This window comes from Papio anubis, chromosome 7 (assembly GCF_008728515.1).
Source record: "Papio anubis isolate 15944 chromosome 7, Panubis1.0, whole genome shotgun sequence".
Lineage (NCBI taxonomy): Eukaryota > Metazoa > Chordata > Mammalia > Primates > Cercopithecidae > Papio > Papio anubis.
The window spans coordinates 146863358-146874902 of record NC_044982.1 but is presented as its reverse complement, the minus strand read 5'-3'; the positions used below and the strand labels follow the sequence as shown (position 1 = coordinate 146874902).

Genomic DNA, 11545 nt, shown 5'->3' with positions numbered 1-11545 from the left:
TGTTTTACCTACCTCCTTCTTTCTCCGTAGTGAAACAAGCAAGGGGTTTAACCTGAATGAGTTCTACATTGTACCACAGTTTATGGGAAATCCGACTAGATTATAGGAAAGACTGAGATCAAAAGACCAAATGCTACATTTCCAAGATCGTTTGTAGGAAATAGTCAAAACTGAGAAGCCGTAGATATGAACAGGACACCCTGTTGAAAGGAAATGAAATGCTAGGCCAGTACTGGCATAAGGTAAGAGATAAAATGAGCCAGTGAGAGAATCCCATGCACCGCATCTCACATGATCCAGGAAAGCTTCCTGGATGTGGAGGACTAGGATGTAAAGAGTAACCAAAATTTCCTATGAGGAATCACCCCTTCCCCTCTCTCAGTCCCAAGGTGAAACATATGACTTGGTTCTGAACAATCAAAGCCCTGAAATCTACTATCCCCAGTGACTGTTTGGGAGGAAGGGGTTAAGCAGGGTGACTCCTAAGTCTGAATCTGAACCTGTAAGGATAAAGTCCTGAATCTGTTGCCCAATGGAGAATGACAATAAACCAACAACAAGAGTACAGGCGAGGTGGAGAGAGGCCCAGTCCACATGACTCCTGGGTTAAGCTTTATCTGAAGTCTTTTATATATAAAAGACAGTAAATTCCCTTTTCTGAGTAGGCCGGTTTAAGTTGGATTTCTATTTCTTTGGAATCAAGAGTCCTGATGATTCAGAGGAAAGAATGACTTACATAATGTGAACAAAGACAGAAAGCTGGGAACTAAGAAACAGGGAGTAGTGGACAGTATCCTCAGCACCTGCCTCTGGGAACTGCTGCTTCTCCGACCATCCCCACAGTCATAAAGGAGAAATCCCCTGTACCTGTGCTTTCTTAAACGACCCTGTTCCTGCCTCAAGGTGGCTAGTGCCTGTAATTGCAGCTACTGGGGAGGCTCAGGTGGGAGGATCACTTGACCCCGGGAATTGGAGGCTGGAGTGAGCCATGATCAGGCTACTGCACTCCAGCCTGGGCGACAGAGCAAGAAGAAGACCCTGTCTCTAAAACAAAACCAACCAAACAAAAAGACCCTACTCCCCTGGTCACATCTGATCTATCACAGTTTCTTCCTCAGAAAATTGAAATTGCGACGAACAGTTTAATGTCAGTCAAGGCTCGTCTCCTGAAGGGGAAAAGAGGTGAAACCTTGGGAACCATAGCATGGCTGTGTTTACTGCTTGTGGACTGAGCAGAAGAGAAAGCAAGACAATATCATCACTTTATAGATGAGGAAAGCTGACGGTCAGAGAGATTATATAGCTTGCCTAAAGTTGCACATTTGGTATGATTTTACAGAACTGGAATCCAGCTTTTTTGAATTCAAGGGTGGGGCAGGAAACAGCTAGGTCCGTGGCCTAAGAACCCTGCACGGGTGAGATTTGGGGCAGACAGCAGGGGTAGTCACTCTAGAAGAGTCAGGCCAAGTGCAAGCACTCAGAGACATCTCCCAGCACTCAAAACAGCAAAGAAATTCTGGTGCTTTAAGTGTTCCTCGCTCGGCTCAGAGACTCGCCTTCCAGCCACGACTCAAGACAGCACCTGCGGAGAATTTGTTTCGCCTAAGCATGTTGTGCTTCCGCGGCCATTGACTCCGGGAAACTACAATTCCCATTATGCACCGCGACTTCGCGGACTAAACCGGTATAAACTACAAGCCCCAGAATGCTTTGGGCGAGAGGCTAGAGCACGGAAGAGCGAAGGGGCGTGGCCACGTCGACCGCGCGGGACCGTTAAATTTGAAACTTGGCGGCTAGGGGTGCGGGCTTGAGGTGGCTGATTTGTAAGGGAGTCGAGTGCGTGCCGTGGTCGTTTCTGTAGCTCCGAGGGCAGGTTGCGGAAGAAAGCCCAGGCGGCCTGCGGCCCGGAGGAAAGACCTGCAGCAGGACGAGGACCTGAGCCAGGAATGCAGGATGGCGGCGGTGAAGAAGGAAGGGGGTGCTCTGAGGTAGATACGGGAGAAGAGCTGCTGGGGGCTGGGCCTGAGAGGACCCGAAGGTGCCTGGTAGGTAATAGAAGGTTCCGCTCGGAGTAGTCGAGGGGGAGATCGGCACTGTCAGAACAGGCCCCGCCGGAGCCTCCTTCCTTTTGGAGTCGAATGCCAGAGGTGGAGGGGAAAAGGCAGTGGACTGAGGGCACGTGCGAATCCTGCCTCATCCAGCTTCAAAGCGAAGAAGGCTGCGGGACCCCAGCGGAACAAAGACTTTAGAAGTTGTAATGTGGTCTTGTTTGTAACTCAGCTCAGCCACCTGCTAGTTGTTTGACCTTGGGCAAATCGTATGTATGGAAAACGCTGATGTTAATGCTGCCTTACGTGGTTCTGGGGGAATTCAAAGTATTTGTTAAGTAACTGCTTCCAAATAAGCCATCAACAAAAGGCAGGTGCTATGCCAATAGCACAGAGATCTAAAAAGCCTTTAGCCAATATCATAGACATCTAAATTATGCCAATAGCGTAGAGATCTAAAAAGCCTTTCTCTGCATGTTTGCGGCTTTTCCTTGTATTAAAAAAAAACTATATTGCAGTTCTAGGTTGGAAATGTGTATGTGTGTTCACCATGGTGCCCACAATACCTAGATAAGTGCTATGTCATGGGCTCTTTCATTCATGTAACGAGTATTTTTTTGGCTAAGCTCTGAATGCAGCAAATATACAGACACCCAAATCTCAACCCTCATGAAGCTTAAATCCTGGGTTGGATGAAGGTGGGGGAGTCAGACAATAAGGAAACTGTTAGGTAGAGATGGTGGTCAGTATTAAAAAAAATAAAGCAAGTGTGGGTAGGGAATATTGGGAGTGGAGACTGGTGCAATTTTAGCTTGAACACTGGAGCCTCACTGAGATGTCATTTTGGTCAAGATTTGAAGGAATCTCAAAAGCTAGCGGTTCTATATCTGAGGGAAGTACAAAGGCTGAGGGTGAGAGCTGGGGAAGGAAGTTGCATCTGGCATGTCCAAGGCCATTGTCACTGGAGCAGTTAACTAGAAGAGTAAAAGGATATTACATAAAAATGGTGAAGACGCAGACATTGTAAGGACTTAGCTTTTACTCTAGTTGTAATCAAAAGTCACTGGAAGGTTTTGAGCAAAGGAAGGACATAATCTGACTTGGGTTTAAGTGGGGTCACTTTGGCTGTAGTGTTGAATACACTAAAGGCAGCAAAGGATGGAAGCAAGGGACACTAGTTAAGAGGTTGTTGAAATAATTCAGCCTGAAATAATTCAGCTCAAAAGTGAGTTGAGCCAGGTGGAAAACAGTGGAGATGATGAGAAGTGGCTGATTTCTGTATATATTTTGAGGGTAGAACCAGTAGGATTTGCTGACTGACTGAGGGGTATGAGAAGGGCATCAAAGTTGGCACTAAGATTTTTGGCTTGGGCAACTGAAGAATGGGATTGCCATTTATTTGAGAAAAAGGAAGACTGTGGGAGGAGCAGGTCTGGGAGGAAGTGGGGGCAGTCTTAGCTCAATTTGGGATATTTAACTGAGATAATGTAATCACTATTTTTAAGAGCAAGAGAAGAAAGTTCAGATGAATTCAACAAACATTCAGGGCATAATAGTGTTATATTTTGTATTAGATCGTGGGCATACAAAAATAAATGGCATAGCCTTTACCTTTACAGGGTTCACACAATGTAGAGCAGGTCCTGGTATAATGTCGTTTTGTTATAATGTTGATGAGAAAAAAAAATAATTCATTGCGGGGCTGCTGTGTATGTGAAGTTTGCATGTTTTCCACATGTCTGCATGGGTTTCCTTAGCTACTCCAGTTTCCTTCTACATCCCAAAGATGTACCTGTTAATAGGCGTGTCTAAATGATCCCAGTCTGAATGAGTGTGAATGTGAGTGCTCCCTGTGATGGAATGGTATCCTGTCTAGGGTTGGTTCCTCACTGAGTTGCTGAGATGGGCTCTGGCCACCCTCGACCCCGAACTAGAATAAGTGAGTTGGAAAATGAATGAAGGAATGAATACAAATTATTGTAAAATAAAAATCTGTAAAGGCTGGGCGCAGTGGCTCACACCTATAATCCCAGCACTTCAGGAGGCTGAGGCAACAGGATTGCTTGAGCTCAGCAGTTCAAGACCAGCCTGGGCAACATAGTAAGACGTGTCTCTATTTAAAAAGTTTATAGAAAGTGTGTATGATAATCATACAAATGCATGACAATAAACAATGCCTTATGAAAGTGCCCAGCATGCCCACTATAATGTTACTGTTTGTTTTTGAACTTTGTGGTGGTAGGAGGTACTTCTTGAAATTTTCACTCTCAAATGTTTATTCCTTGAGTTAACCCACCAACACTATGACTGCAGTCACTCACGGATTCACGAAAAATTGGGTAAATGATTATTTTTTGTTTTCATTAATTGTTCTTAAGTGTATGGATAGCTCACATTTATTTCAATGTTTAATATTAAAAGTGTTTCGAGTCTTTATTTAGAAGTTTGGTGATGTTTTTGTGACCAGAAATATGCCATAGGAACATAACTCTTGTTTATGTCGATCAGCCTGTGGTAAAATTGGTTTTGTTACATACCATTTTGATTAAAGTCATAGTTTCCAAGAAGCTGTCTCCAATGTTAAGTGAGAACTTATTGTAGTTAAAAAGATGTAACTGATTACAACTCGAATTATTAATCACAGTTAACTTTAAGTTTTCAGCGCTCATCTAGACTGAAGTCCCATATAACTTTCACTCTATTTCAAAGATTAGTTCCAGTGTGTCTCTCTTTTTAAGTCCAGAGATGATGTCTCTTAGAAGTAGTCTTCTATCTAACAATTGCAAACCTCTGAAGTGCAGAATACATAATGGCAATTACCTCCAAAACGTTTTGGGGATTCTCTCAGTAGGCTTGATAGAATTGGGTGTGGGGATACAGGGGATTGTGACTAGTAAACTGTGTGTGTTTGCTTCTGCTTTTGGCTACCTATATGTACAGACTTCAGTTTTGAGTCATCATTGAAACATGGGACATTAGTCACACCCACACGTTGCTAATTTTAATTTTTTCTTTTTGAGACAGGGTCTTGCTCTGTTGCCCAGGCTGCAGTACAGTGGTGTGATCATGGCTCACTGCAGCTTCGACCTCCTGAACCCAAGCAATGCTCCCACCTCAGTCTTCTAAGTAGCCGTGACCACAGGCATGTACCATCACGCCTGGCTAATTTTTCACTTTTTGTAGAGATGGGGGTCTTCCTATGTTGCCCAGGGTGGTCTTGAACTCCTGGGCTCAAGCACTCCTCCTGCCTCAGCCTCCCAAAGTGATAGGATTATAAGCATGAGCTACCATGTCCGGCACTAATTTTAAATTAAACTAGATGATGCATTCAGTGGTAGGCATAGAATTACTTATTGCCTTTTTGTCTACTTTGCCAAATTTATAACACTTTTGTTCTCTTCTTTTCTTTCTGCATTAAGCCCTATTCATTTTTCTTTTCTTTAAAGAAAGAGGTGGGGTCTCGCTATGTTACCCAAGCTGGTATCAAACTCCTGGCTCAAGAAATCCTCCCACTTTGGCCTCACAAAGTGGTGGGATTACAGGTGTGAGCCACCACACATGGCAATGCCCTATTCTTATAGTGCTGTCTACAATATCCTTGCCAAGTTGTCTTCCATTGGGCAATACTGTAGCCATAAACTTGAAAAACAGCTAACAAAGCAGCTTAGGCGTATAATAATAATAATAATAATAATAATACTGTGTCAGTCCACTATATTCAACCCAAGACCATGAATAATCACCTATCGGAAGACATTTACAATAATCTAGTGCTATAATAGTCAATGTTGGTATGAGATTTACATTTGTTTCCTTCTTCACAGTGAAGCCATGTCCCTGGAGGGAGATGAATGGGAACTGAGTAAAGAAAATGTACAACCTTTAAGGCAAGGGCGGATCATGTCCACACTTCAGGGAGCATTGGCACAAGAATCTGCCTGTAACAATACTCTTCAGCAGCAGAAACGGTGTGTAGAATGGCTGAGTCTCAACCTGTCATCATTCATCCCAAATGTTGTAGATAACGTGGGTGTGGATCCGTGAGGGATGGCATAATGAGTACTCTTCAAAAATTGGTAGTATGAAAATCTGTTCTCTATCTGCCTTCATATCACATGACAGCCATCTGAAGATATCCTCAAGTATAATTAAGAACAAAGGCTATAGGATTTCATTTCATTGTGGTGCAGCCAAACTCTTTTTATTAATAGAAATGCAATTTATACAGGGGACAGTGATAAACATAGTAAAGCAAGTATTACATTGCAATGCTTCCCAAAAGTATTATGTTAGGAAGTTATTTTTGAGAGTATGACAAAAAAAAATAGTGGTCTCCAAAGACATGTAAACCTCAGAACAATTGAATTTATACTAGAAAGTTCTCAATAATGATTTAACAAACTCTGGATAAATAAAAGCTGAAAAATACTCTTACGTTATTCAAATGGACCTGTGGATCTTGTTCTCCTTTAATACATGTTTTGATAAATATGCTTTTTTAAAAAAAAGGTAAATCAAAATATCAGTTTCTACCTTCAATCTCTGACAAAAAGAAATACTGCCATTACAGGCAAATTATCATAATTTGGGATTATAATGTAATGACTATTCTTATTAATCTCTTTGGATTTTTTTTTTTTTTTTTAAATATGACAGGGTCTCCCTCTATCACCCAGGTTGGAGTACAGTGGCCTGATCTCAGCTCACTGCAACCTCTGCCTCCCGGGTTCAAGTGATTCTCCCACCTCAGCCTCCCAAATAGCTGGGATTACAGGCATGCACCGCCACGCCCGGGTAATTTTTGTATTTTTAGTAGAGATGGAGCCTTGCCATGTTGGCTGTGCTGGTCTTGAACTCCTGAGCTCAAGCAATCCACCCACCTTGGCATCCCAAAGTGCTAGGATTACAGGCGTGAGCCACCACACCCAGCCTCATTCATCATATTTTTTCATGTTACATGCATCAGTAGATTACTGTTTTTATTGCTGAATAGGATTTCATTTATTTATTCACCAGTTGATGAATATTTAGATTCTTCCAGTTTTGTGCTTTATGAATAATGTTGCTATGGACATTCTTGTACAAGGCTTTTTGTAGACATAATTTTCTTTTTGTTTTTGTTTTTTTTTTTTCAGAGATGGAGTCTCAAACTGTTGCCCAGGCTGGAGTGCAGTGGCATAATCTTGGCTCACTGGAAGCTCCACCGCTTGGGTTCATGCCGGTCTCCTGCCTCAGCCTCCCTGGTAGCTAGGACTACAGGTGCCTGCTACCACGCCCGGCTAATTTATTCTATTTTTTAGTAGAAACGGGATTTCACCGTGTTAGCCAGGGTGGTCTCCATCTCCTGACCTTGTGATCTGCCCGCCTCAGCCTCCCAAAAGTGCTGGGATTACAGGCGTGAGCCACCGCGCCTGGCAGTAGACATAATTTTCATTTCCCTTGGAATGGAATTGTTGAACCATAGAATAGATGTATGTTTAACTGTTGAAGAAACTGGTTTACCAAAGTGGTTGTAAGATTTTACATTCCTACCAGCAACTCGTGAGAGTTCATTTGTGCCAAATCCACTCCAGTATTTGGCGTTGTCAATCTTTTTCATTTTAGCCATTCTAGTTTTGTGGAGTTGTGTCTCATTACTTTGCATTTCCCTGGTGACTAATAATGGTGAACGTTTTTTCACATGCTTTTTGGCCTTTTGTATATCTTCTTTTGTGGTGTATCTGTTTAGATATTTTGCCCAGTTTTCAAATTGTGTTGCAGGGGTTCTTTATTTACTTTTCTCAGGAGCATAGATTCAAGTTTTCCCTGATACAAGTTTCGGGAACATAGTTCAAGATTCCCTGAATCTATGCTCCCCAGTAGGGGTTCTTTAGTCTCTGTAGTCTCCGTATTAGTCTTTTATCAAATATGTGTTGCAAATATTTTTTTCCCTCACCCATGGCTGTTTATTTTCTGGGTGTTTTTTTTTTTAACTGCTAAGTTTTAAATTTTGATGAAGTTCAATTAATTAGTGTTTTTCTTTTATGGTTAGTACTTTTTGTGTCCTCTTCAGGAGACTTTTGCCTACCCCAAAGTCGCAAAAATACTCTCTTATGTTCTCTTTTACTAGTTTCATTATTTCAGCTTTTTTCTGAGATGATGTTTTGCTCTTGTTGCCCAGGGTGGAGCATAATGGCATGCTCTCAGCTCACTGCAACCTCCGCCTCCCGGGTTCAAGCGATTCTCCTGCCTCAGCCTCCCGAGTAGCTGGGATTACAGGCGCACACCACCATGCCTGGCTAATTTTTTGTATTTTTAGTAGAGACAGGGTTTCACCATGGCCAGGCTGGTCTGGAACTTCTGACCTCAGGTGATCCACTGGCCTCGGCCTCCCAGAGTGCTAGGATTACAGGCGTGAGTCACTGCGCCCGGCCAAGCATTGTTTTGGCTTTTACGTTTAGGTGTATGATTTATCTTAATCTTAAATTTATCCTTATATATGGTATGGGGTTGGAGTAAAAAAGTCTTTTTCCCCCCATATGGGTTATCTTTCTAGTTGTTCTGCCGCCATTTGTTAGATTTTTTTTCCTTTCCTCATTGAATTGCATTGGGGCCCTTTTCAAAAATCATTTGACCACATATGTGTGAGTTATTTCTGGACTCTATATGCTGTTCTATTGATCAAATTGTTTATCCTTTCTCCAATAATACACTGTCTTTTTTTTTTTTTTTTTTTTTGAGACGGAGTCTCGCGCTGTGTCACCCAGGCTGGAGTGCAGTGGCGCGATCTCGGCTCACTGTAAGCTCCCAGCTACTCGGAGGCTGAGGCAGGAGAATGGCCTGCCTCAGCCTCCGAGTAGCTGGGACTACAGGCGCCCGCCACCGCGCCCGGCTAGTTTTTTTGTATTTTTAGTAGAGACGGGGTTTCACCATGTTAGCCAGGATGGTCTCGATCTCCTGACCTCGTGATCCGCCCGCCTCAGCCTCCCAAAGTGCTGGGATTACAGGCTTGAGCCACCGCGCCCGGCAATACACTGTCTTGATTAGTTTTACATAGCAAGTCCAGCAGAGTGAGTTCTACAGCTTTTGCTGTTTTTCAGAATTGCTTTAGTTATTCTTGGTCCTTTGCCTTTGCAAACAACTTTTGAAATCATCTTGGCAATTTCTAGAAAAGAGCATACTGAAAAGGAGAAAAAAAAGGCTGGGCGTGGTGGCTTACGCCTGTAATCCCAGCACTTTAGGAGGCCGAGGCGGGCGGATCACCTGAGGTGAGGAGTTTGAGACCAGCCTGACCAACATGGAGAAACCCTATCTCTACTAGAAATACAAAATTAGCCGGGCATGGTGGCACATACCTGTAATCCCAGCTACTTGGGAGGCTGAGACAGGAGAATCGCTTGAACCCAGGAGGCAGAGGTTGTGGTGAGCCAAGATCGCGCCGTTGCACTCCAGCCTGGGCAACAAGAGCGAAATTCTGTCTCAAAAAAAAAAAAAAAAGAGAGAAAAAAGAAAAGAACCTCCTGGGATTTTGATTACGTTGGTTTGAATCTACAGATCAATTGATAAGATTGCTGATTTTTATCAGTAACATCTTAGATTTTATTTTTTCACCATTTCTGCAGATAATCTCATTATTTCACACTTTAATTGCCATATTAGCCTCATAATTGTGGTCCCTTCTTCTTATGCCTGGCTATCCTTATAAAGTTTTTGATTAATCTTTTTGAAATCTTATATTTAAGATGCCCTCCAATAGTGGCTGGAGTAGATGGAATCCAAAGTCTTTAAATTTACATTTAAAGCATATGCTTCTTACTTCTCCAGGGGTCTCCGTTTGTTCTCGGTACTGACTTTGTTATAGCTTAGGGTCCACTGACCTTCCTTTGGATGAACTCTTCCACCTTCGTAATTTTATTCAATATTAGTTTCCCTCTGTCTTGAAAAAACTGTTTTTCTTTCAAATTCTGTGGTTCCTTCAGAGTCTCACCTTCTGAGGCTGCTTCTGTGATACCTCCTTTTGACTTCTTAAAGCCTTTACTATCCATTCTTGGCAACTATAATTTCGTATACCGCTTTGTATTACTAGTTCATTTTTCGTTTGTGTACTTTGTTTTTCTTATTAGAGTATAGATTCCCATGTGACAGGAACTAATTTATTATTTTTAGATCAAACATAACTTCTTATCCAATTTTTATTAATCATTTATCCAAATTATGGCTTATTACCTAATTCTTCCCCTCTATTCTAACTGGTCAGTCTTAACTTGGTCTTAGCCCTCCCTGCCTTTGCCAGCATTTTATAGTCATATGTTACCCTTTCTTTGAGGTATTCTCCAAATTATCTATGGTATTATTCTTCTCTGACTAATGTTACCCATGGAATTTTTTTCTGAACTTTAAAATTCTTATTTATATATTTGTTCATGTGTGTAAACCCTTTACATTTAAGACTGGTCAACCTAATAAAAAAGTACTATTATTATCCCCATTTTACAAATAAAGAAACTGAAAACAGAGTTTTAAGTAGCTTGTCCATGTTACTCAGCTTGTGATTGGTGGAGCTGAATTTGAATCTAGGTTGTCTTGTTCCAGAGTTTTTAACTGCTGTGTGATATTAATACTACTTTTCTGTATGTTGTCTTGAAATTTATTTCTCTAATTTCTATATATTTTCTCTCTCTTCTTATGTTAAGTAGAATCTTATTTCTATTTTTTTTTTTTTTTTTTTTTTGAGACATAATCTCGCTCTGTTGCTCAGGCTGAAGTGCAGTGCTACGATCTCTGCTCACTGTAACCTCTACTTCTGGGTTGAAGCGCTCCTCCCACCTCAGCTTCCCGAATATCTGGGATTACAGGTGCTTGGCACCACGCCCAGCTAATTTTTGTATTTTTAGTAGAGACGGGGTTTCACCATGTTGCCCAGGCTGGTCTCAAACTCCTGACCTCAGGTGATCCACCCCCCCTTGGCCTCCCAAATTGTTGGGATTACGGGCATTCGCCACCATGGCTGGCCTTTTTCTATTATTTAACAAACCCATAAACTCTAGTGCAATAATTTAGATCAATATGACCTACTTATTACATGAATAAAAATGGAAGTGATACTTGTTCATTGGCTGTTGTCACTATTGCATATGCTAACTTTTTCTGTTTAAATTTCAGGGCATTTGAATCTGAAATTCGATTTTACACTGGACATGACCCTCTGGATGTTTGGGATAGGTGGGTCTTTTTATTTCACAAGGACAATAGAAACATTAACAGATAAGTCCTTATGGCCATGTTTCTCAAATTAGGGTATATGGAGTGTGTGTCAGAGTAGACAGTGGTGTCCTGGGGGCACAGAGATCCAGACTAATCATAATATATTTTCCTGAAGTGTTTAAGATTCAGGAAATTTCGAGTTTATGATGTACGCCTTTGAACTACACCCTTGTATCCCTATCCTCAGTTTTTCCCAGAAGCAGGTATTAGAGATACTTTGGAGAAGTTTGAGGGATACAGGCTTAGGGTATGTC

At 41.9% G+C, this 11545-nt stretch overlaps 1 protein-coding gene across 4 annotated transcripts in view; it reads left to right on the top strand.

Moving 5' to 3' along the window:
- Window positions 1-1741: 1741 nt before the first annotated feature.
- BUB1B (BUB1 mitotic checkpoint serine/threonine kinase B) overlaps window positions 1742-11545 on the top strand; it is a 61893-nt gene continuing 52089 nt past the window's right edge. For 3 of the 4 annotated variants that reach the window (XM_009209903.4, XM_009209902.4, XM_009209901.4), the window contains exons 1-3: window positions 1745-1988; window positions 5873-6016; window positions 11190-11249. In XM_009209903.4, coding sequence (XP_009208167.2) covers window positions 1954-1988; window positions 5873-6016; window positions 11190-11249 — 239 coding nt within the window. In that variant the 5' untranslated portion in view covers window positions 1745-1953. Of the gene's footprint in view, window positions 1989-5872; window positions 6017-11189; window positions 11250-11545 lie in introns of all 4 variants that reach the window. The other variant, XM_003900762.5, reaches the window with a different exon arrangement.